The sequence below is a fragment of the Artemia franciscana genome, chromosome 14, assembly GCF_032884065.1.
Source record: "Artemia franciscana chromosome 14, ASM3288406v1, whole genome shotgun sequence".
NCBI classification, from domain to species: Eukaryota; Metazoa; Arthropoda; class Branchiopoda; order Anostraca; family Artemiidae; genus Artemia; species Artemia franciscana.
Window position 1 is genome coordinate 7,669,147 of NC_088876.1, and position 26,987 is coordinate 7,696,133.

The window sequence follows — 26,987 nt, forward strand, 5'->3', positions numbered from 1 at the left end:
CCTTGAAACTCTGTCAATTAAACCATTTTTTTCAGCTCTGACATGGTCTTAGATTTGATTTCAAGCTGTAATGACTTCTGGCCTTTTTTTCCTGCATGTTTCATCGATTGAAGCAACCATGAAGACATTAATAGTGCAAGTAAACATTTTTTTCTTATTACTTTACTTTTTAAATTCTTAGGGGTAAGGCGGGGGAGGAAGAACACCAACGAAAATTATTTTTCAATTTTTTTCAGGTTTTCTATATTCTAGTATAACATTTTAGAAATTAATTACCCAAAGATACCCTTTCTGTAAGTATTTAGTATAATGATGTTTCCTGAGCACTGTAATTAACTTCCCTATAACATCCGAGCACTCTAATTAACATCCTAATTATTATTTAAATTATTTAATATATTTAATTTATTTATATTATTCCATTATTATATTTTTAATTATTACATTATTATATACATTATACTATTAATATATTTAATATATTTAATAAATATAATATATTTAATATATTAATAAATTATTAATATTAAATTTAAATTATTTTGGTACCGGGATTATCAAGCGTATACTTCTAATCTGGATCCAAAGAGGCTCGACCTGGGTAACGAAGAGCCAACTTTCCTTTTACTGCACAAGAGATACAACTACTGCACAGACTTAATTAAAACGTGTCATTTACTTTCAAAGATTTACCTCATCTACTCCATAATACTTTGCTTCAACTAATTCATCGAGTAATGAAACGTCGGGACTTCCAGTTCCTTTCTTCGAAAACTCCCCCGTTGAAAAAGATGCAATGGCGCTATCTGGTGTTGAAACTGAGGAACAGGTAGTCATAAGAATATATTTTTGAATAGTCATTTAATATAAATAAAACGTTACTCGGAATTCACTTACAGTTGAAGTAAAACAAAACTAGAACATTGCGATAGGCCTACTCTTGGGCTATATTTGTTGTTGTTGCCCAATAAATAAATAAAAAAACAAGTTTTTTATACGAAAAGTAAAACGCAAATTTACAAGTTAAAATGGGTAAAAATTCGGTGAATATTAGATATCAAGCCTAAAATGAGTAGAATCATTCTTTTTTTTTTTACTTGATATTTCGAACACATATACAGTGTCCATCATCAGCAGTAAAACTAAAAGATACTAATAAAAACAAAACAAAAGTTATACCCAATAAACTAATTACATATAGTTTATTGCTCTTATTTTTCAATTAACCATCCTGGGTAATGATTAGTTATTAAAATTTCTTTTAACAACAATAATTCATCCTTAATAAATTTGGCCTCAATAAAGGCAATACGATAATACTACTACTGCTGCTACTAGGACAGCTGCTATTACAATTAATATTACTACCAGTAATACTAATACTACTTCTGTGGCTACTATTACAACTATGCTTTATTGTATGACGGTTGAATTTTATGGAATTTTTAGGGGGGGAGGCAAACTGGATCACAATACGCCATCTGTATGCAAGCTGTCAAAAGGGCAGCAATATCTTAAAAGCAGTTTGGGGTGTGAAGTTGAAAATAACATGACTTGTTGTGGGGGTTGTTAAACCAACCAAAAGGAAGTATTTGGATTCTAATGCTACTGCTTCTACTCATACTACTACTGCTGCTTTTATTATTAATATTTCTACGACTACTACTACTGCCACTAAAGTTAAGGCTGCTACTGTTAATTCCATTGCTACTACTACTACTGCTGCAATTTAAACTTAGGGTATTAAGACGAAAAACTTTAAATGTATTGAAACTGCATGAAAAAAAAATCGAAACACATTATACCCTCACAGGTTTCCAATAGGTCGTTAAAGGAACCAAAGGGATGTTGACGAAACCAACGGTGCTATCCCCATACTTCTCCTATTGCTACTACAGCAATTGCTACTAGGCAAAATAAAAGCTTTAAGATGAAGCTTTTAAGAATTATTTAGGTGGATGTTGAACTAAATCAAAACAAATTATGAGAGTGTTGGATTTCAAAAAGGTGACAAAGCAATATCTCTTAATACAATACATTATTAATAATACATTATTAAGTAGGGCCTTTAAAAGTAAGTGGTGGTGGATTTTGAACTAGCCAGAAGATACTATCCAAATACTATCTATGCTATCACTACTGAGTTACTGAAACTTATGACACTAAGGGTATTAAGGTGAAACTTTTAGAGAACCTTTAGAGGGAGTTTCAGTTAAACGACAACCTATGTGTTTGCAGGCTTTTAAAAGGGCATATAAGCAATATCATAGGCAGCGCCACTCTATAATAACTAGAAATTTCATTGAAACTTTTAAAGGAGCTAATTAGATTGTAAATCAAAAGTTCTAGTTCTTTTTTTAAGAGTAAAAAGACTCTGGGGTGCAAGTAGCCTTTCTTTCAAACCCATTCATTTTCCAAACACATACAGTCAAAAATTTTAGACAGCCATATTGTTAAGTATAATAGAACACTCCAGAAACTGTATTTCTAGAGACATTTTGTGTATCAATCCCCAACGATGATGCAACTGACCAATTGTTCTTTAAACTAAATCGATAGAACTAAATCATTATGCTTTAAAACTGAATCAACAGGAATTGTGTGTATGGTTGCCAATGAGAACCTCAGTAATATCCCTTGAACGACTGGAGACATAAGTTGAAACTTTTGGGGCTGCTACTATTACTTCTTCTGTTCTTATAATTGAAGGAAATGAAAAGAGAATAAATTTATCCAGGTTAATTCATGAAAAAACCCATACCGGCAAAAAACGAACAGAAATCAATTTAAAAAACTTTTCCACGAAGTAAGTTTTTCAAAGAAGATTAAGGAGGTTCATTAAGCCAAAACTGAGCAGAAATGAATGGAAATAATCTTCCAAGCGTAAAACAACTGTGAATTGCAATCAATAAAAAATGAAGCCCAAAACGAACAAAAGCTACAATAAACTACCGAGTCAAACTCAACGCGATAAACAATTCACACGAGTTGGGCTGACCACCTCAAAGCCCTCCCAAGACCAGAACACAATTTGCACTTTACTGCAAAAATATGTTTTAAATTTTGTTGTTTTTTTATACTTTAATAAAAAAAAAATGGATATTGAACTGACAATCAACAGTCATTTGTTTGTTTTTTTTTTTCAGTAAAGTAAAATTATGGTCTGGTCCTAAGAGGGAATGGGGTTTGTCAGGCTTAACGAAGCTCCAGAATCATCTAACCAAACCTAATCTATTCTAACCTAACCTGTCATTATCAAACCTTGCATTAAATTGAAAAAATTGACGGGCAACGCTAACTAAATTCAAGCAGAAAAAAAGGTATTTCGGACATTCGCCAGTGAATGTCGACATTCACCAATTTGCGGACATTCATGGTAACATACATAATAAAATTTATTCCTTAAAGTTTTAAGAATTCTTTATTAAAGATTTTTTATTCAAACTTATTATTAAAATCATTATATTTATTAAAATTTATCAAAGTAAAAAGAGTGAAAACTTGTAAAATGTATTTTGTTTTCAGTAGAGTGCAAATTCTGTTTTGGGCATGAGAAGACATGGGGGTTGTCAGCCCTGCGCATGTTAATGTTTGCTCGTTTAGAATTTAACTCGGTTATTTATTGTAATGTCTGTTCGTTTTTGGTTTTATTTATTAATTAATTGTGATTTGTGGTAGTTCTGGTGTCGCTCATAGTGTCCTCGCTTCTTCAACTTTTGTACAGGTAAGCATGTAAATGTAAGGTGCTACGCACAAAACCGTTTTTTTCAGCATGATACGTTTTTCATGCGTTAGCATGATAACGTTTTTTTCAGCCTTGATGCGGGCAATAGCCCGCATCAAGGATGCGGGCTATTGACATATAGTTAACTAAATATATAGTTACTATATATTAATATATAGTATATAATATTATTACTAGTAATATAATATTAGTATATAGTATATTATATATAGTATTAGTATAATAATATTATATATAGTAATATAATATTATTACTAATATATAGTTAAATATATTAAACTATATTAACATATAGTTAACTAAAACAAATCGGATAGATTAAGGATTAATTTTTACCCCTCAATCTCTTCCCAAAACTTTCTTATTTTTTTATATGAAGGACCACTGAGAGTTAAAAATTAGGGCACAAAAACACTTTACATAAGTCTTATCAGAACTTAAATGAATTAAACTTAGCTAAAAAGAATCTTTAAAACAAATGACTATATAAACCATTGTTGATGAGCTACAGGTGCCTTTAGAAACAAATGCGTCAACGTGCAGAATTACAGCATTGAATTTGGAAGGCTCAGTATGTAGTCTTTGATTATTAGAATTGATTTACCCTTAGTAAAATACTTCAATTGACAGCTTTTGGTTGTCTTTGGGCCAACATTATGGTTTTGTGCCAAAACGACAGAAAACTCAACTTGGCTGTGGCCTAGGGGGAAAGAGATGCCTGGTTTGAATCCCCCTCCCTAAAAAGAAAATTTTTCTAATTCGTGAAAAAGTAAAGAAAATACAAATAAACAAGCTTTTTGGGGATCGCATCGACTCAATAGTCCTAGAATATTGAAAAAGGAGTCATTCAAGCAGGAATTAAAAGTTCTAGTGGCTTTTTAAGTAACCAAAAAGATTGGAAGGCAACTGGCCCCCCTCCCACCGACCTTTTTTCCTAAAAGTCATCCGATCAAAGTTCCGAGATAGCCCTTTTGTTCAGTATAGCTGAAAAGCCCAGTAACAATTTCTTTGAGCATAATATAACAACGCACAGCTCCTAGGGAAAGGTTTGTAAGTCATGAAGTTGGCCCATTGTTTACATATGGTATTTGTTATTGGGATGTATACAGAATTTTTCGGGGAGGGAGGAATTATCTGCAAGGGGGATTTTCTACAGGGATAATGTTCTGTGGGGAGGGAAATTCCTGGGGTGAACTATCCAAGGGAAATTCTGCACTGGAGGAATTCACCAGGACTCCTATACGAAAATCCTTTTTATTTGTCTTACTATCTCTTCGCCCACTCAATTTTACGTGTGGAGGTATGAAGGAGAATTGTCCAGGGAAAATATTTACCCAGGTTGAAATCGTCTAAACTATCTTTCCGTAGGTGGAGGGAATTTCCATGGGATAAATTCTCCATGGTGGAGTTTTCCCAAAGGATAAATTCTCCAGAGGGATGTTTCTGCGGTAGCCTCTTTCTACTAGTGGGCGGGGGAGAGGGTATTTGTGGGAAGGATTTTCCACGGAGGGGAATTTTTGACATTATTTTAAAAGAATCAGAAATAAAAGGCTTTTTTCAAATGAAAGTGGCCTAATAAAAAAATTTCAACCAGAATCATCTGTAAGAAACTTTCCCGGGGTAATTTCCGGCTAGAATTGAATTGTTTTGGGGAATTTTCCTTATGGGTGGAGGGTCGTCTTATGTGGAAAGAACTTTGCATGGAGGGATTTACCGTGAGGGGAAGGAATTTTCCATGGAGGAGGGAGCCAGACTTCCCGGTATTATTTAAAAAGATCAAAAATTAAATTTAAAAATAGTTTTTTCAACTGAAATTGAGGAGCAACATCAAAACTTAAAACGAAAAGATATTATTACATATATGAGGGGGGCAAAACTCCTCAATATATTGCTCTTTTCCCTACTTAAAGAAATCGCTAAATAATCATTTTCTTTGATTTACGAAGTGGGAAAATGGCTCTAGAGTTTGCAGTAATGACATTTTCTGAAACTTATTAATAGGCGTATGATTATTTAAACAGTTGTTTATTATTATCAACAATAACAGTACGTCATTATCTGTTCTTTACAGTTTTACAGTAAAGAAAATAATTTCATGTATTTATGATTTCAGCTCTTAGAAACATTATTTGGCTAGTTTTTATGGCACTTGGTATTAACCAAGTGACATATAGCGATCGCAAATTCTGTCGGTCTGTTTGTCTGTCTGTCTGTCTGTCCCGGTTTTGCTACTTCAGGCACTTCCAGGCAAGCTAGGACGATGAAACTTGGCATGTGTATCAGGGACCGGACCAGATTAAATTAAAAATAGGCTTTTTCCCGATTTGACTATCTGGGAGGGAGTGGCGTTCCGGTTAATTCGGAAAAAATAGAAAAAATGAAGTATTTTTAACTTACGAACGGGTGATGGATCTTAATGAAATTTGATGTTTGGAAGGATATCGTGTCTCAGAGCTCTTATTTTATATCCCGACCAGATCTGGTGACATTGGGAGGGGTTGGAGGGGGGAACCTAAAATCTTGGAAAACGCTTAGAGTGGAGGGATCGGGATGAAACTTGGTGAGAAAAATAAGCAGAAGTCCTAGATACGTTATTGACATAACCAGAACGGATATGCTCTGTTTGGGGGAGTTGGGGGGGGGGGGGGGGTAATTCTGAAACATTAGAAAAAATGAGATATCTTTAACTTACGAAGGAGTGATCGAATCTTAATGAAATTTGAACTTTGGAAGTATATCGCGTCTCAGAGCTCTTATTTTAAATCCCGACTGGATCCGGTGACATTGGGGGGAATTGAGGGGAGAAGCTAAAATCTTGGAAAACGCTTAGAGTGGAGGGATCGGGATGAAACTTGGTGGGAAAAATAAGCACAAGTCCTAGATACGTGATTGACATAACCGGATCAGATCCACTCTGTTTGGCGGAGCGGGGGGGGTTAATTTTGAACAAATTGGAAAAAAGAAGGTATTTTTAACTTACGAAGGAGTGATCGTATCTTAATGAAATTTGAAGTTTGGAAGGATATCGTGTCTCAGAGCTCTTATTTTAAATTCCGTCTGGATCCGGTGACATTGTGGGGAATTGAAGGGGGAACCTAAAATCTTCGAAACTGCTTAGAGTGGAGGGTTCGGGATGAAACTTGGTGAGAAAAATAAGCACAAGTCCTAGATACGTGATTGACATAACTGGGATGGATCCAATCTCTTTTGGGGAGTGGGGGGAGGGTTAAATCTGAAAAATTAGAAAAATGAGGTATTTTTAACTTACGAAGGAGTAATCGGATCTTAATGAAAATTGATGTTTGGAAGGATATCATGTCTCAGAGCTCTTATATTAAGTTTCAACCTTATCTGGTGAAGGGGATGTTGGGGGGGGACCTAAATTCTCGGAAAATGCTTAGAGTGGAGGGATCGGGATGAAACTTGGTGGGAAAAATAAGCACAAGTCCTAGATACGGGATTGACATAACCAGAACGGATCTGCTCTCTTTGGGGGAGTTGGGGAGGGGAGGTTAATTCTAAAAAATTAGAAAAAATGAGGTATTTTTAACTTGCAAAAGAGTGACCGTATCTTAATGAAATTCCATATTTAGAAGGACCTCGAAACTCAGATCTTTTATTTTCTATCCCGATCAGGTCCAGTGTCATTAGGGGGGGGGGACCGAAAATCTTGGAAAACGCTTAAAGCAGAAATATCAGGATGAAACTTGGTGGAAAGAATAAGCAAAAGTCCAAGATAGGTGACTGACATAACCGGACCGGATCCGCTCTCTTTGGTGGAGTTGGGGGGGGGGATAATTCGGAAAAATTATAAAAAATGAGGCATTTGTAACTTACGAAAGGGTGATCAGATCTTAATGAAATTTAATATCTAAAAGGATCTTGTGCTTTAAAACTATCATTTTAAATCCCGACCAGATCCGGTGACATTGAAGGGAGTTGGAGGGGGAAGCCGGAATTCTTGGAAAACGTGAAATCGAGGTATCTTGTGAATGGGTAATCGGATCTCAATGAAACTTGATATATAGAAGAATCTTATGTCTCAGATGCTCCATTTTCAATTGGAATCGGATCCGGAGACATAGGGGGTTGGAGGGGGGAAACAGAAATCTTGAAAACCGAATATCTTGGAAAACACTTAGAGTGGAGATACCGGGATGAAACTTGATGGGAAGAATAAGCACAAGTTATAGATACGAGATTGACATAATTGGTACGGATCCGTTCTCTTTGAGGGAGCTGGGGGTTGATAATTTGGAAAAGTTAAAAAATTGAGGTATTTGACATAACCGGACTGGATCCGCTCTCTTTGGGGGAGTTAGACGGTGGGGTTCAGTGCTTCTGGACGTGCTAGGACGATGAAAATTGGTAGGCGTGTCTGGAAGCTGTACAAATTGATTTGATAAAGTCGTTTTCCCCGATTTGAACATATGGGGGGGACTGAAGGGAGAGGAAAAATTAGAAAAATGAGGTATTTTTAACTTGCGAGTGGGTGACCTGATCTCAGTGAATTTTGATATTGAGAAAGACCTCGTGACTCAGAGCACATATTTTAAATCCCAACCGGCATTAAGCCTCTGATTTTCCTTTTAAAGCAATCTATTGATTCTTAGAATTTTGCTAGAGCTCATACCATATGAGCTCTTGGCTCTTGGCTCTTCCGACCTCGTCACAAGTGCCGTATGAGCTCTTAGCTCTTGTTTGTGTTGCCAATGACTCCTTTTTGTGCACCTAACTGATTTTACACAGCCTAGAATCAGTGAATTTTCCAGAGGAAATTTTACACGGAGGGGAGGTGAACTTTGCCAAAATTAATATGCAAATTTCGTTTTTATTTTTCATGTATGGTGAGCCAAATTCGAACCTGAATTTGTTGAAAAACGTTCAGAAATTAAATATTTTTTTTTCAACTGAAAGTCAGGAGCGACATTGAAAGTTAAAATAAGCAGAAATTATTTTGTAAATGAAAGGGGCTGTTCACTCCTAAACGCCCCGTTTTTTACGCTAAAGTTTGACCCTTTGTCAAAACTCTTCTTTTTAAAGTAAAAAAAAATTATGCAAGGAGCGGGGCGTTGAGAAGAGGGCAGCCCCTTTCATATACCGAATAATTTCTGTTCGTTTTGAATTTTAATGTCGCTCCTTACTTTCGGTTAAAACAAAACTTTAATTTATTTATTTGATAACCTTAAAGAGTAGTCTGTATGATCCGAAGGGTAAGCATATTTAATTTTCATAGGAGTGTCTTCCATTATAGATCCATTACAATTTATGAAGATTTCATCGGTTAACAAAATTTCACATTAATATGTTTCCAGTTTCTTGTCTATTTGTCTTGCGTATTTCGTTATTCTCCCACTTGGTTAGAGACCCTGGTAATTTGTAATGGTTGTTTATTTTATTTTTTTCGTAACGAAAGTAAAACAGTTCAAAATAGGGATGAAACCTTTTAATTGACAGTGAATAGATATAAAATTATTTAACTGGATATTTCGAACACATATACAGTCAATAAAAAAGGCTAAAAAAAGTTAAAAAGGAACACGATATCACTGTCAATTAAAAGGTTTCATCCCTATTTTGAATTGTTTTACTTTCATTATTGGATTATTTTGAATTGTTTTACTTTCGTCATGAAAAGGCAGTGTGGTCTTCAAAGTTATCTATTTTTTCCACAATAGGAGAACATGAGCATAATTGTACGAATAAGAATTTTACCTCTAAAATTTTGTTTATTGGCACCAGGATATGTCAGGGGTCTCTTTTGCTTTCCAAGGTCAAAGGAGACACTTTGAATAACTCCACCGTCAGTGGAACTTTGAACTGATTGTTCATTGACTAGATGAGAAAATAACCTGCAAGGTAGATCTAGGTAAAATAATGCAATTGGATAAAAAAAAATTATTATGTTGATCACACTGTTTGAAATACTTTTAACATGATAATTTATGTACAAAGTACAAAGAAAAATGAACAAAAGCAGATCTTTGATGCTTTAATAGGGCATGAAATAACAAACGGTTCTAGAGTGAATCCGAGGAGCGAGTGAAATTTTTTTCAATGGAAACATTGTTTCTCAGATTTTGTTTCAAACATTTATTTCAAACAGTTCTTCGATCCTAAGGCCGGTGTTACATGGAGTCTAATATCGGGAGAGCGTTTTGATAATTTTGAGATTTATACATTTAGCAAAACCACACGTTATTTCTTAAGACTTCCTTCATTTCTTGGGGGAGTTAGAAGGGGTGTAGCACCGACAAAGATGTGCCTCAAGTAGGTTTGCTTTGTAATTTTAGAAATATTTGTACCTCACTGAACAAAGCCCTAACATGCCGTCAACACAATTTTATTTATTTGCAATAAAGACTGAAATCAGCAAGTGAAGATCTTATCTCATTGCTTTCCAGCTATTCTCCCAGGATAATTCTGAGTACCGTAATTGCCCATCGCCACTCTTAGTTTTAAATTAAAGGATTTTATTTTTTTACTGAACGTAAGAAGCAATTTTAAGACTAAAAACCAACACAAATGATTCCATATTTGAAGGTTTTTGCCCCTCCCCCTCCTCAATACCTTACTCTTTACGGGGAAATTTATAGCACTTTTAATAAAGTTTGCTACTCAAGACCCTTGTATCTCAGGAGTCGTTCTTAAAGAATTGGGGCTAAAGGTCAAACTTTAGCGTAAAGAGGCTGGGCAGTGGACTCGCAACCTACTCCAACCTACTCCAAAAATATTATCAACTGAAACATCGACAATGAACCTACTCGGAATGAACCCAAAGTTGACGATCAAAGCACACCTCCGCACAATTTTTGAATACGAATAAGAGACAACGAATTGACTTTGGAATGACACAACTATCAAAAACTGAACATGGTAGTAATATGATTTGAAAATACTATATTGAGATTCTTGCAGTAACCGAGGCGAGATGGCTCACCGCAGGATTATTTTATTGCACCAACTACGAGACCAGAAAAAGGTGTTGCACTTATCTCTTGAATCATGCTGCAAAAACTCCGAAGAATTTGAGCTCCAATTCACCTCGATTGGTGACGGCCAGATCTGTTGGGTGTGCATTCTTCGTGCGCAGGTAACACGTACCTCCACTCTCGCTCATTTTATTACTAGTGACGTTCTGAAAACCAATTGAAAATAGGCTATATTCAATTAAAGAAATAATTGAAAGCAGTTGATATGCTTTCTCTTTCCTTTTCTAAATAAGCCATCAAGCAAGGCATTGTTATAGTTTAAACTCAACCCAGCGTCCTTGAAAACATCGAATGCCAGGTGCGGCAGGAAATACATGGTTCTGACGTGAAAATAAAATAAAATACTTAAACCACTTCCCTCCGTAAACAGGGTTAATAATGACTCCGTAAACAAGGATTCATATGTTATGCAGAAACGAACGACACACTAAGGAGTCAAAAGGTGATCTCTATGAACACTTATAAGCGATCATTAAAGATATATCACATCATGAATTGACCCTTCTAATCGAAGGCCTAAATACAATACTTGGAATCGATAGATCATAATGACCTCAATTGTTAAAAAATCATGCTATTGGGGAACAAAATAGGAAAAGTTGTCGCCTTATCGACATTCCCTTTACAAAGGATCTTAGGATAGCGCTGTTAATACCCAAATCGACCATTGTCTCGTGAACCTCAGGTGAAGACTTAACCTCAATGATATCAGAGCCTTCCAGGGCGTAGATATCAACTCGAATCATAACTGAGTGAGAGTAAGAACAGAGATTAAGCTCCAGGCAACCAAAAAACCACCAAACTTCGATTCATTAATGGCGGATGAAACCATGAGGCTCCATTCCGTCACTTAATTGGTTAATCGATTTGAAGCTCTTGGCTCCATGGGAGGAACCGATAAAGATTATATCTTGTAAATCATAAAAAGAAACTACCATGAGGCAGAACCTTCAGCACTCCAGCTCAGAAAAGTCCAATCTTTTGAATGCAATAAAACACGAGAACAAAACACAAAATTTCAAGTAAGATATTTCATCCCGCCTAACCTTGTATGACAGCAACAACGTCGCGTAAGGCTAGGAATAAGTGAAAATGAAAAGGTGATATTGGGTAACGAAAAGATTGATCAGTTGGACAGCTTCACTTACAGGGACAGGTCCTTTTATTAGACAGTGAAACAGAATATAAACAAAAGGCTCTAAATATTTTGATGACACAGTCGGTCATCATCATCAGTAGAGTTACTAACGTATCCAAACAAAAACAAAGTGTATTTATATTAAACAAAAAAAACACTTCAGGGTCAAAGCAAGTTAACGTTCCATTGACTTGAAAAGTTCACTAATTGTTCCTGAATTTTGTACTACTGCGTTGAATAAACGTGGTATATCAAAACGGTTCACCAAATAAAATGGTGGTTCATCAAAAAAGGTGGTCCGTCAAAATAAATAATCTGTCGATTTTTACGTACGCAGCCACATAATGACATATTGATGGATTGCAAGATCATTGGATCCAGGCCTTTGAAAATTGATGTTTCCAAAAAATCCTGAATTTACACTGGACACATTGATTCTCAAACACTGAGACCCAAAAATGACCAGCCACCCTCAGATTACAAGTTTCATACACCAACTTTATTGGCAGTATTTATGCTATGTCTTAAGAATGCTGAACCTTAAAACCCCCAAGGCAATCCTCTAGTGCCAATCTGCAAGATCAAGAAAGAGGGGTCGTCCCAGGAGCACACTACAACACACATACCAGGTAGATCCCCGTGGCCGTGGTTCGTTCCACACAAGGTCAGAGCTATCGCTTCAACTGTGATAGATTGTTATATTTATCCGCCTCTCTACTAAATGTGCCTATGAAGCGTGAGTGATCTCGAGTGTCAGCAGACCAAAACCTGAAGGATCCTGAATCAAAATTTGTGTAGTATTTACATGTAAACAGGGTTTGGGGGAGGAAGGATTTCAGCTGCATGTCCTTAACTCAGGCTGACATGATTTTAATTTCAACGAGTTTTAAGATACGCCTTTAAATCAAATTTAATTAGGGGGTCGTGAGTTTGACTTTGAGTGACTGTAAGTGATTGTGAGTACCTATATTGTTTGGCTGTCTTAAACTCTCTTATGTTAAGTTAAAGCGAACTGTGCTTAATTTTTTCAACAAATCCCCTTAAACATCTCAGATTTCTTTCTTTCTTAGTATCATTTCTTTATTATCTATATATATAAAAATAAGTTGTCTGTCTGTGTGTCTGTCTGTGGATCAGGTGACGTCATGTTTCTGTGTCGGCTGACGTCATGAAGTTAGTTGTCGTCATTTTTGCTATGACGGTGACGTCATTAAAGATATTTAAGACATATATGTTCACGTAGAAATCTATTAATGTTTAAGTTTAAAATGACTGATGAACTTACAATGGCAAAAGCCGATGAAGATGCTCAAAGAGTCTATGCCAAAAAACTTGCTGCTGATAGAGAAAGTCAGAAAAGAAAGCCTGCCGAGGAATCAAAAGAACAGCAAAGAAACAGGCTTGAGGCTAAAGAACGCAAAACCGCGCAGTTAGATGAAGATCCACCTGGACAGCGAGAGTCAAAATATATCAAAACTGAAAATGATAGCGATGATGATTGGGTTTGGGATTTTGACTCGGATAAGGTCATCAATGCCTACCAGATTTTAGTTAAAAAAACAAAGGTTCGGCGATATGTATTTCATAGTGAAGCTGAAAAATAAAGAAGAAAAAGAAAACTGAAAAAAGAAAAAATGTAAAAAACTAAAAAATACTAAAAAGAAAAAACACTCAAAGAGAAATTACAGACCGGGACACAAATGACGACCGGGACAGAGGGAATATAAATAACGACCGGGACACTCAAAGAGAAATTACAGACTGGGATACCGGGACATAAATGACGACCGGGACACAGGGAATATAAATGACGACCAGGACACAGGTATTTAAGAATATCGTTCAAAGACAAATTTTTAATTGTAAGAAGACCGTTGAAAGAGAAATTTCTAATTGTAAAATGACTGAAGAACCTACAATGGCAACGGTACCACCATCGAAGTAGATAACCAGTGGGTTGTTCCATATTCCCCATTAGTGCGAAACGTCAACCCCAAGTCAAATTCGTGCATTGTTTGGCATCATTTTAACAACTTGCTCTCCATCAGCTCCTACAGACTTATGGGAAAAATATAAGTAAAAAATGTCCGAAGATATACTCCATCGAAAACAGTTAGAGACGTCAGATATGACTTTTGATTTTACATCAGAAATTTATAACTACACTTTAGTTATTATAGAAGATTTGTGCGTACGTATGGCAAACAAACCTCTTCAGGATTTGGGAATGCCTTCACCTACACGTATCGCTGCTGTTTCGACATGTGTAGAATTGGATCGTGAAAAAAGTTACAGTACGAATGATCTATTGTCGTATGTACAAAATAACACTTCCAAGTTAACGTCGGAACAAAAAGACATTTATGATACGATAGACTCAATTTCAGGACGTATACAACTACCTGCTGATTTCTGTAATTTAGTGACGTCCAAAAATTAATTGATTGAACAAGTATTTCCGAATATTCTAAAAAATTATAAAAATAATAAATGGCTAAGTGAAAGAGCGAATCTCGCACCCAAAAATATAGACGTCCACGAAATCAACAATATTGTTATGACCAAGATTCGGGACCAGGCAGTCCTTTACAAGTCAGTCGACACAGTTTTGGAACCAAATGAAGCGGTTAATTATCCATCTGAATTTTTAAATTCCATAGATCTTTCAGGGTTTCCACCACACGTGCTACAACTAAAAATAGGCGTACCAATAATACTTTTAAGAAATATCAACCCACCAAAGCTTTGCAATGGCACGCGACTTGCCGTAAAAAAAACAATGGAAAACCTAATAGAGGCCACAATCTTGACAGGGCCTTTTGAGGGTGAGGCTGTTCTTATTCCTCGCATTCCCATGATTCCAACGGATCTGCCTTTTCAATTTAAAAGATTGCAATTCCCAATTCGATTAGCATTTGCAATCACCATTAACAAAGCTCAAGGTCAATCATTAGAAAAATGTGGTATAGATCTTAATACTGATTGTTTTTCCCATGGACAATTGTGCGTTGCATGTTCGAGGGTCGGTAAACCTGACAATCTATTTATATGCAGCGACAATTGGACAGCGAAAAATGTTGTATATTCACAAGTTTTACGCAGTTAATTTGTATTGTATCTACCTATCTATCTATCTATATAAAAACGAGTTGCGTGTATGCATGTTTGTTTGTTTGTAAAAAGAGCGTTTGCATATGACGTCATTATTAGTACATACGGCTTTGTATATGCACAGACAATGGGAAAGCCAAGAATGTTGTATATTCGCAATTTTTACGTAGTTTAACTCCTGCAGACGAAATGAATGCTGGCCTGAAAAATTCTAATTTATGGGCACACGTAAAAATCTTAAAATTAACTATAAATATGCGTGTCCGATTGCAAAACGATGACTCTGGTAAAACATTTTCAGATCAATTGCTGGCAATTGGAAACGGAAAGCTCCCAGTAGTGGGAAAGCCAAAAATGTTGTATATTCGCAATTTTTACGTAGTTTGAAACACATATATAAATCTATCTATATTCACAGGTGGGACACAGGGATGCTACAATGGCGCGTAACTAATATGGCGCGTAACGACTTTCGCGCGCGGGGGGGCTTGGGGGGGGGGGCGAAGCGCCCCACCAACTAGGTGTTGGGGTGGCGCGAAGCGCCACCCCAACAGCTAGTATCTTTATAAAAGTATCAGCATCGCAGTATTATTTCTTTCTTCTGTGTTTTCTTTTATTTCTTATGGATTTTTGACAAAAACTGCTCTTTCTAAATTGCAAAAAGAAAATATTTTTAATTAATGTATTTTCATTTCTTATGTAGTTTCATCGAAGACAAAGGAAAAGAGAAAATTCGTTGTTTTTTCTTGTTTTGGTTGTCATTGACTCAACAGACTTGGAACCAAGCAGAAGGCTGAAGATGGCTTCTAAGCTATATAAAAAGAAACGTGTGAATCTTGTGAAGAAAAGGGTTACATCAAATTAAAATAACGAGTAACAATTGTGATAACAAGGTTGTGTCTGAAATTTGGCATTGAATCTGCATCAAACAATTAATCTTTTGACAATAAATCGGAAGTAGCTTGGATAGAAGTAACTTTGAACAATGAAGATGAAGAATTGAAGAAGATTTGAAGAAGTAACTTTGACGGAGATCTCTTGACAACTAAAATGTTTAGAATACCTGTTCTTTTGACATTTGTAATGCTTTAAACCTTGACATTAGTAAGCTAATCATGGATAATAATAGTAGCATCTATTTTAGAGACAATGTCTCTATTTCCAAGAGCATAGATGAACATGATAGTGCAGTAGATGCCGACTCATGGCTGATGCCTCTGGTTACTTACTGCATACTTGTGTCTCTATTTGTGACTATATTAGTAATTGCTGTTAATGGTTACTTACTATATTGTATAGAGCATAGTAATACTGCAGAAACTCTTATTAATATGACAATCAAATATCAGTGCATAATATCTTTGTTGTTTGCAGTACTGTATCCGATTCCTCTTACCTTAAAGTTGGCTTTAGTGCAATCACCGACCTGGTTTTGTCTTAGTTTAGGAAGAGCAATGCCCCTTCCTTATGTATTAACTCAATTTTTTCTAACGCTTACATCAATAGTAAGAATTATTCTACTATCCTTTACTGAAAAAATAAAAAACTGGCATAATTCTAAACTAGCCTTGGTAGCCGCAATAATTTCTGGACTAACAACAAGTCCTTATTTAACAATAATTATAAATCCAAAGGGCCAAGTAGCATATCGCTATTGCAATGAGGCAACGCAGTCCGAGACAATGACTCAACCCAAAAATTTTGTATTTTACATCACTACACTAATAGTTATGCAAAGTTGGTTAATTTTACAAAACATTTGGATATTCAAGGTTGAGAAATCATTGCGAAGGAAGGTTACACCGCATTCAAGTGTAGGCTATAGTAAACAAGTCAATTTAGCAACAGCTAAGGCCCAAGTATTTACAGTAGTTATTCTTTTATGTCTTGGAAACATACCCCTTAACTTAATACAGTACAGTCTGTTGCCACAATACAATTTACCAAAGCAAATTATTATAATGAACACAGTAAGTTTCTTGAATTTTCTTATATATATTGGAACAGCCCCACTTATGTACCTTTTACTGAATAGGAACATACGGAAACAAAATATCAGAATTCCCTATCAGAATCTTATAAACTGGATTGTGAACCTCGTCAGTAATTAGTATTAATTTTAGTCGAAGCTCATTCCTATCAAGGTTTTAAGATCATGAAGGGATAGCGACAAACAGGACCATATCCAGGAACATATTCGGTGGGAAGGGCACAAAAAGTAAACTTAGTGATCAGGTAATATAAGGATTCTTTGCGCAAATATATGTTTACACAATTTTTGGTACTTCGCACGAATCGAATAAGAATTTTAGGAGGGGGTGTCAAAACCATCCGTTAATGTTATTTTTATTAATTTATGTATAATAGTCGTTAATGTAAATGGGCACTGGAAGCATGGTAGCAGCTATCTTGATAAAAATAGTTGCAATAGAACTAGTCATCGTAGGAATAGTCTCGATCAAAATTTAGCTCATTGGAATTGAAGTTAAGTTCTTTTTAGTACGTTATAAATTTTATTTCATACCTGCATAAAGGGGGAATATAACAAATCTGTCGAAACAACCCGTCGGCTCTGGGAAAAATGGATTTAAAACTAAAATAAGCATCCTGGAAAGCGAACAATAGAACACAAAACAATTACGATATTTAATTACGTGGGTCGTGGATCATGTATGCATTTCTAACGCAGTAGCGATTCTGATGTCTCTTGCGCCCGGGGCAAAATCTTTATTAGGGTCCCCTCTCCTATCTTCGAAGAATTTTCTGGTCAAATAATAAAAAATTATTTATTTACAAAATTTTCATTTATAACAGAATTTTTCATTTATTTAAATCTTACTTTTGTTATTTTATATGGAAAAAGATATTGGAAAAATATAAATTTCAGATCCAATTTGCTTATATTTCCTGCCAACTATACCCTCTTCTTTATTTTGACTAAAATAAACTTTATAGTTACAAAATGATTATAAATCTTCAGTTACTTATTTGAAACTTTGTGCCCTTAAAGTTTTTGCACCCGGGTCAAGTGCCCCCTCTGCCCCCTTTAAAATTGCCTCTGTCCCGACCATAGATCCTTACGTGGGGGAATATTTGATAAGGAATTTTTATCGTTTAAATTTATTATGGGTTGTTGAATAATTCTATTTATATATGTGCGTAGATTGTGATATATTCTTCCACACTGAAGCCACATGGGCCACGGTTTGTAAAAATAGAAATAAAATGAAACCAAAAAAAAAGTTCAATAGAACTAAGGTTTTAAGTAATAAGGTCAACGTCCCGACTTCCACTTGTTCTGCAAATTCTGATTTTCCTTTTGTGTGTTATATGTCCATGTTTGTTCGCTTTGTGTTTGGTGTTTGAAAGAAATAATAAAATCTGTATTGTATTAGTAGTGCCTTTATTTCTTATAGTTTTTTTTTACTACGTTTTTACTTAATATTTTTACTTAAGTTTTTTATTATTTTTTTACTAAAGTTTTTACTTTTACTCTACTTTAAGTTTTTACTATATTTTTTATTTAAGTTTTTACTAAATTTCTTATAGTTTTATTTAAATTTCTTTCCAATTTACGAATTATTTTTTACTTCCCTAACTCTATAACTTTAGTTTTATTTTATTTTTTTCTATTTGGGATTCATTACATTCCAAAGTACCTTTGTTATTCTTTTCCCAAAAACTTTTTTGGCAGAAAATATCACGTGAATTTTCACTTTATTTAATTACTGTTATTTGAGGGCTGTACTAATGAAGGGCCAGAGTTACCACAATCTCTACAAGCAAACAAAGGACGTAACTTTCAATAAGTCGAAATATTCAATTACAGGGTTTGGTTGCAATATAAATAAATGTCTTTTATCTTTTTTATGCTTTTATAAGTAATGACTGACAAATGAAAAAAAAAAAGTTATTTTGTCGACTACTAGTGGACATAGTAACTAGGGACAAAGTAACTAGGACAAAGGCAGTCTAGTGGACTACTGGACTGCCTTTTCACTATGCTTATAAGCAAGACAAAGGAATGCTTGAGTACGTTAACTTTCCAAGTTCTTGTGTTATTTCTCTTCTTTAGTTGTTTTAGCTCAGCAAAACTCAACCAATAGAAAACGTAACCTGGGCAAAAGTCCTATTTGGTAAAGTCAACCCACAGTCGTTTATTCAGGTAACTAAAATCAACGCTAAGACCAGCCGTTTTAATTTGCATCAGTGGTACCATATGAGCATAAGAAATATAAAATAAGAAAACTTGAAAGCCTTTGTCCGTGAGGACAAGGGTTCGAGTCTTGAGGTTTCTGGTTATTGGGTTTATAACGGGGATCAGTAGCGTGACTTTGTAAGCTCTGCCAGATTCGAACCAGCTTTAAATGGGTATCTGGAGAAATCTGGGAAAGGTAAACAGGAAAGATGTCCGAAAGAAAAGGATGGCCGGCCCCAACTCCCCATTCCACTTCTTGGCTGAAGGGCCATAAGACGGAGATCGGCACAGCTGGTATGTATTGAAAAGTCCAATGCCGTTTAATTTACTTACTTACTTAATTTCAAAAAAGTCTTTCGGTATGGTTTAGTCTTGGCTCGTGGGGTCATGGAAAAATCGTTTGGAAAATGGATGAAGACAATTTAGGAAAGAGAAGGTTATAGGGTATCAATGTTTTGGACGGACATTTTTGAGAGAGCTAATTTACGATGCTGATGATATGATCGTGGACAACAGCCATAATGAATTTCTATTTTCAATAGGAATTTCAATAGGAAAGTAGTTGATATGTGTTTTCTTTCCTTTTTAAATAAACATTTAAGCAAGTCATTGTTGTAGTTTAAACTTAACCCAGCCTCCTTATAAACATCGAATATCAGGCGTGGCAGGAAATACCTGGTTCTGATGTGAAAATAAAATAAAATACCCAAACCACTTCCCTCCGTAAACAGGGTAAATAATGACTCCATAAACAAGGAGTCATATGTTATGCAGAAACGAACGACACAACCAAGGAGTCAAAAGGTGATCTCTATGAAACCCTATAAGTGATCATTAAAGATATATGACGTCATGAATTGACCCTTCTAATCGAAGGCCTAAATACAATACTTGGATTTGATACATCATAATGCCCTCAAAAAAACTCATGCGTTTGGAGAACAAAACAAGAAAGGTTGTCGCCTTATTGAAAAAATATAAAAAAAACAAGTTTTTTTAAATGAAAGTAAGGAGCGACATGAAAACTTAAAACGAACAGAAATTACTCCGTATATGAAATAGGTTGTCACCTCCGCAATCCTTCGCTCTTTACGCTAAAATTTGACTCTTTGCCACAATTCTACTTTTTAAAACAATTAAAAACTTTAGCGTAAAGAGCGAGGCGTTGCGGAGGTGACAATCCATTTCATATACGAAGCAATTTCTGTTCGTTTTAAGTTTTAATGTCGCTCCTTACTTTCATTTTAAAAAACTTGTTTTTTTATATTTAATTTCTGGACGTTTTTAATTGATGCATGTTTTGATCTTGGCTCTCCGCACATAAATAATTAAAACGAAATTTGCATATTAATTTTTTTGGCTAAATGGCTTTCTCATAGTTTTAATCGGAAGATTTTGAGAAAAAAAGAGCGAGGGAGGAAGCCTAGTTGCAAACACCAAAAACAAGTAGAACAATAGGGAATTTTATAAGACAGTGGGAAACAAATTAGAATGAATATTTCGGCCCTATGTCCAAGGGCCTTCCTCAGCAATACAAATAAGAAAAAACAACTTACGAGAGGATAAAATCTATAAAACTCAAATGAACAATTTTTCAAAACATTCCCAACATCCTTACCTCAGCGAAGTTCAACCAGGACTGGAAAATAAATTGTTATGAAACGAGGCAATTCAATGAAATGAAAGAAAATTATTTAAAAACAGGTTTTTAATGCCAACCTAGCTTTTTTCGCTGCTGATCTTATAGGTCTATTTGTGACAGGTTCTGTGTTAATATACACAAATTGGACATAGGGCCGAAATATTCATTCTAATTTGTTTCCCACTGTCTTAGAAAATTCCCTATTGTTCTACTTGTTTTTGGTGTTTGTGATGGAAAGGCAGTGTGGTCTTCGTCGTTATTTAAGCCTAGTTGCCCTCCAATTTTTTGATTACTTAAAAAGGCAACTAGAACTTTTAATTTTTTACGAACATTTTCATTAGTAAAAAATATACGTAATTTACGAATTAACTTACGTAACGAACTTCTATATTCGTATGTTTTTATTGCGTATATGAGGGGGTTCACCCCTCGTCAATACTTTGCTCTTTACACTAAAGCTTAAATTCTGTCCCAATTCCTTAAGAACGATCCTTGAATCACAAATGCCGTAGAATAAATAGTTGAAATTACTAAAACTACTTTAGCGTAAAGAGCGAGGTATTACGAGGAGGTAAACCCCTCATATGCATAATAATTTCTGCTTATTTTAAGTTTTATTGCTGCTCCTCACTTTCAGTAGAAAAAAACTTGTCATATTTAGTTTTTCATTGTTTTTTTTAATAATGCTAAAAAATCCTGCGGCCCCTTCATTGAAATTCTCTTCCCAATTGAGTTTTTCCATTGAAAGATCCACCCACGTAACCCCCCCCCCACCTCAACTTTCCCTCCCAAGCCAAAAAAATCACCATGAAAACGTCCGTACACTTCCCAGTAACCATTAACCATTACTATATGCAAACACAGGTCAAAGTTTGTAACTTGCAACCCCTCCCACGGGGACTGCGGGGGAGCTAGTCGTCCCCAAAGACATAGTTATTAAGTTTTTCGAGTATTGTGAATAAAATGGCTATCTCGGAATTTTGATCTGATGACTTTGAGGGAAAATGAGCGTGGGAAGGGGCCTAGGTGCCCTCCAATTTTTTTGGCCACTTAAAAAGGCCACTAGAACTTTTAATTTCCGTTAGAATGAGCCCTCCTGAGACATTTTAGGACCACTGGGTCGATACGATCACCCCTGGGAAAAAAACAACAAAAAAACAAACAAATAAACACGCATCCGTGATTTGTCTTCTGGCAAAAAATGTGAAATTCCACATTTTTTTAGATAGGATCTTGAAACTTCTACAATACGGTTCTCTGATACGCTGAATCTGATGGTGTGATTTTCGTTAAGATTGTATGACTTTTAGGGGGCGTTTTCCCCTTATTTCTAAAATGAGGCAAATTTTCTCAGGCTCGTAACTTTTGATAAGTAAGACTAATCTTGATGAAAATTATATATTTAAAATCAGCATTAAAATACAATTTTTTTATGTAACTATTGATATCAAAATTCCATTTTTTAGAGTTTCGGTTACTATTGAGCCGGGTCGCTCATTACTACAGTTCGTTACCACGAACTGTTTGATTCTCTTTACAAAGGATCTTCTCGTGATTGATAAGCCCTAAAATGATCAGCCTCTATCTTATCTAAAATCTTATATATCTTATCTAAAATTAATAAGCCTCAAAAATAGCACTAGAAGTTTGTCAGATGGCGCTGTTCATACCCAAATCGACTATTGTCTCGTGAACCTTGGGTTAAGACTTAACCTCAGTGATATCAGAGCCTTACGGGGCGAAGATATCAACTCGGATTATAATTTAGTTTAAGCGACAATAGAGATTAAGTTCCAGGCAACCAAAAAACCGCCAAACTTCGATTCATTAAAAATCGCGGATGAAACTATGAAGCTCCATTCCGTCACTTAATTAATTAATCGATTTGAAGTTCTTGGCTCCATGGAAGGAACCAATCAAGATTATATTTTGTAAACCATAAAAATAAACTACCATGAGGCAGAACCCTCAGCACTCCAACTCAGAAAAGTGCAAAAGGCTGATGGTTGTCCAACAGAATATAGACACCTATCAATTAACGAAAGAATTAAAGAGGGCACTAAAGAACTTATAATTCCAATGAAACCACTGTTAGTCCCCGGTTAAACAAGAATCACAGCTGAAATGATTAAAGCTTCTATGACATCTTTATAGTGTAAATCTGATACTCTCTTTGAACTGTTTGTTCCTCAGAGAAGGTTCCTTTGGATTGGAGGCAGAGTACAATGATCCAACAATTAAAACGCAGTTATGCATTTTTATGTGACAATATTTTTTTTTCGGTTTTAGAATCGGTTTTATTTGCACAATCTTTCGTAGTCATAAAACTAAATGGCGCTTGTGCTTACAAAAAAAAGGATTAAATCAAACGACAAAAAAATCAGAAGACAAATGGGATAAAATCAACAATTGTTATACTTTGATACAAAGAAAGGGATGAATGAGTTGGGAAAACGATTTGTAAGTGAAGGAGGTGCTGCTAATCTGTCAATTTTTTTCAGCCTAGTACTTCGATGTTTCACTAAAACTGGTGGTAGTATCGATCTGCATTTATCACTTCAGAGAAGATATTGGCCAAATTCAAGGATCAAACTGAGACGACGCTCTTGAAGAGAGGGAATTTGTAAAGTGGATAATGCTAACTTATATTCGGTAAAAGCATCGCACAATATTACTTTGACTGCTCTTTTTTGTATTGACTCAAGCTGGTCACTTAGGTAAATAGTGTTATTGACTTGTGGGCCCCATACGGGACATGCATACTCTAAAATTGGTCGAATGTAAGTGAGATAGGCTATCCTTAGTTGTGTCACTGAGAAACCAAATCGACACATTAGTATAAGTGTCCGCATCGCACTATTTGCCTTTTTGATAATTGTATCGACATGAAGGCTGAAAGAGCAGTCGATGCCAAACTTGAAACCAAGCACTACTGCCGAAGATTCACTAGGAGAAGGAGGAGGAGGACACACAAATTCTCTCTTCAGGGGATTAAAGCGAAGGATTTTAGTCTTTCCTTCGGTGATTTGGAGGCAGTTCGCAGTACATTCATCTTTAAAGTTGTTGATTATTTCGTTACAGAATCGGGGGACAGCCTCAGACTTCTTAACAATGTACTTCAGTAGGACTGACAAGTCGTCTACATACTTAAATCTTTCTTCATAGCCGGAAAGGGTGAAATTTATCACTGCCAAAAACAGTAGACTAGCGAGCTTAGTACCTTGTGGGGCTCCGCATATAAGCTCGACCCATTCGGAGTCGGTATCTCCTGGGAAAAGACTGTAAACGCACTGATAGCGGGCACATACTGCCTCTTGGCGCGCTTGTTCAGTTTAACAATATGATTAAGCAACTTGGCTGAAGCTACGGTATCACCAGCGATATGAAGGCGACAACGGGTTTTTATTAAATTCTTTAAATCATTGGTTATCCACGGTGTATCAGTGTCACTCACAGTAATGACTTTTACGGGAAAACAAGTCGCTCCTGAAGCAGAGTATTCAGCTTATTGACTTTGATATTAATATCCTATTCAGAGCAAATGTCCTCAAACTAATAATTACCGATCCAGCGACCAAATGTAGATGTCGAATCCTCAGTAAGTGGTCGCACTGTATATTTGACTCGTTTTGGGTTCGGAATTGCCGAACTGGCTTTCCAGAATATGATAAAGTGATCAAAATTCAGATGGGGTCCTAGGGATCTCGGTGCATAATAAAAGTCTGTCAAATTTGTAAAAATCAAGTCAAGTGTGCTGCCACTTTGATGGGTAGGTATTGTAACGGCTTGTCGCAAATCTAAAATATTTGAAACCCATTGCCTATTAGTTTGATTGAAGTCTCCGGCAATAACAAAGCCAGGAGATACATACTTGCGGCGCATTTTGTCTACAAAAAACTGAATGTGTTCAATCAAATCTTTCCTGTTTTTAGCGCTTTCAGGATAACAGACCGAAGCAACAATTAAACATGAAAATCTTTTTGATAAACGTGAAGGTTTACATTCGGTCCATAATATTTCGTGGTCGGAGTCAATAGGCTCACTTAACAGCCTTGAGGGTAGGTCATTACGAACATAAAGTCCAACGCCTCCTCCTCGACGATTCAAGCCACGATCGTGACGCGTATTAAAGTAGCTTGCGTAACCTTTGATGCGCACCGATTCGTCGGAAGTGTCCCAACATTCGCTTATTACTATTATTGAGGCGTTGTTCTGCCTGGCATTAACTTCAAGTGCATCAGTTTTTGTTCAAAGATCTAGCGTTACGCACAAGTATATTTGGCAACTTACGTTTAGCTAAAGGACGTTCGGGCTTAAGAACGGGCGGGCTATCCTGGATGCGGCACACGGGGGTTTCGTCAAATCTCTTAAGACTCGGTATTTTAGGTGCTCTGGATATCTTGATTTTCACCAGGTTTTGCTCAAACACTTGTTTTGGCGAAGAACAATAGTCACGGCTTGTCACTAGTACCGAAATAGCACACCCCGTACGCCTTCAATATTTATGCTATGCCCCAATATTTATACGCCCCAATATTTATGTACGCCCCAATATTTATGCTATGTCTTAAGAATGCTAAAACTCCCAAGGCAATCCTCTAGTACGAATCAAAAGAGTCGAAAGAGGGGTCGTCCCAGGAGCACACTACACCACACATACCAGGTAGATCCGCGTTCTTTTAATGCATAACTGCAACCCAAGTATAGAAATATGCTTGCGGCAATAGGAAATCGCAAAGACTGGAGACTCGTTGTCTATACCCTAGGTACCTATGGAGGCACAGGAGGATTTAAGGCCTAAAGTGAAGTAGATTTATTGTTTTGAGGAATATTCGCTCAGCTGATTCAGACATAGTTTAAGTATAACAAGATGCCAATATAGTTTAAGACATAACAATATCTGTTGCAACAAGAAAAAAAATATTTACTGGGCAGAATCCTATAACTAGGTATCACATATCAGGCGATCCAAAGTGTCCTTTCGGAATTTAATTATCACACGTGCCATCTAGTTCATTATTTTTCTAGTGTCGGAAAGTGATATTCTTCATTAACAGGGACTTATTAAATTTACCACTTTTGATATGACAGGTCGCTAAGCTATGAGATACGTGACAAACAAAATGATCCAAGAGATAAAGCAAAGTAAAAGCAAATGTATATAAGCAATCTGGGTTAACCTCTGAGTGGATTCCCTACAAGCTCTTAGAATATGGAGTATACGGACATTGATCTCAGAATAGCTTAAATGGGAAGGTAACGTAGAGTTATGAAATTATTTGTAAATCTGTTTTTATGGCTCTTACTCAAATAGGGTCTTCGGTACCATGGGCGGTGCTCTTTGGCTTTTAAAATGAAGATACCCGGTTATTATTTTTGAAACCTAATATTATCTAAGGTCAGAATAGCACCTTGAGAATTCCGTTCTCCTTGAAGAATGAAAATTAAATAGTCTACATGATAAACTAGTGCCTTTCTGTATTGAAACTAGAAGTAATATCATTGCTAATTTTGGGGTTCAACGGCATCTATGGGAAGACATTACTCAAGTCAATAAGTTTGAAATTATTCATGCCTTCAGCGCCAATTATTCAATGTATTCTATTTGCAGCAAAAGAAAGATATTTATAATTTTTATAATACTGAAAGATTCTTATTTTTGATTAATAAGTTTGTTAATTGATATAGCGTTATTGTATATAAGTAACACTAATAAGGTAATATGGTAATGGTAATATGTTATGGTAATATGGTAATATGGTAATGTTATGGTAATAATTGAAGTAGCAGCACTGCTTCCTTCTTATTGTTTGCACACCCTATGTCATTGTCTCCAGCTCCGACCATTTTTTTTCAGAATCTTTCTAACATTCTCTATAGCCACCAAGTTTTTATTGTTTCTCGAACATGAACAAAATGACCATCATCGCACCACAAAAATTATTTTGTCTTTCCCGATCTCCACCATTATGGTCAACACATCCTCGAATACCAGTATTAATGAAATAGTTCTATCGTTTTCTGTATCTGAGATGTTGGGGGCATGCCGCTGGGCTACAAACAAGAAAACTGTATCTCTCACGAACCTTCATCCTAAAGAGATTCAAACTATTGCACTGAAAAGAGGGATCTTGCATATTTTTTTTAAATTTCTGTCTTTA

At 35.8% G+C, this 26,987-nt stretch overlaps 1 protein-coding gene and 1 long non-coding RNA gene across 5 annotated transcripts in view; both read right to left on the reverse strand.

Moving 5' to 3' along the window:
• The window catches only part of LOC136035268 (uncharacterized), a 278,010-nt gene that overhangs the window by 102,403 nt on the left and 148,620 nt on the right, over positions 1-26,987 (reverse strand). The window lies entirely within an intron of this gene.
• The window catches only part of LOC136035264 (ras and EF-hand domain-containing protein homolog), a 100,921-nt gene that overhangs the window by 39,187 nt on the left and 34,747 nt on the right, over positions 1-26,987 (reverse strand). For all 4 annotated transcript variants that reach the window (XM_065716935.1, XM_065716934.1, XM_065716936.1 and 1 more), the window contains 2 exons: positions 9,461-9,597; positions 694-818 (listed from right to left, as the gene is read on the reverse strand). In XM_065716935.1, the coding sequence (XP_065573007.1) occupies positions 694-818; positions 9,461-9,597 (262 nt within the window). The remainder of the gene's footprint in view (positions 1-693; positions 819-9,460; positions 9,598-26,987) is intronic.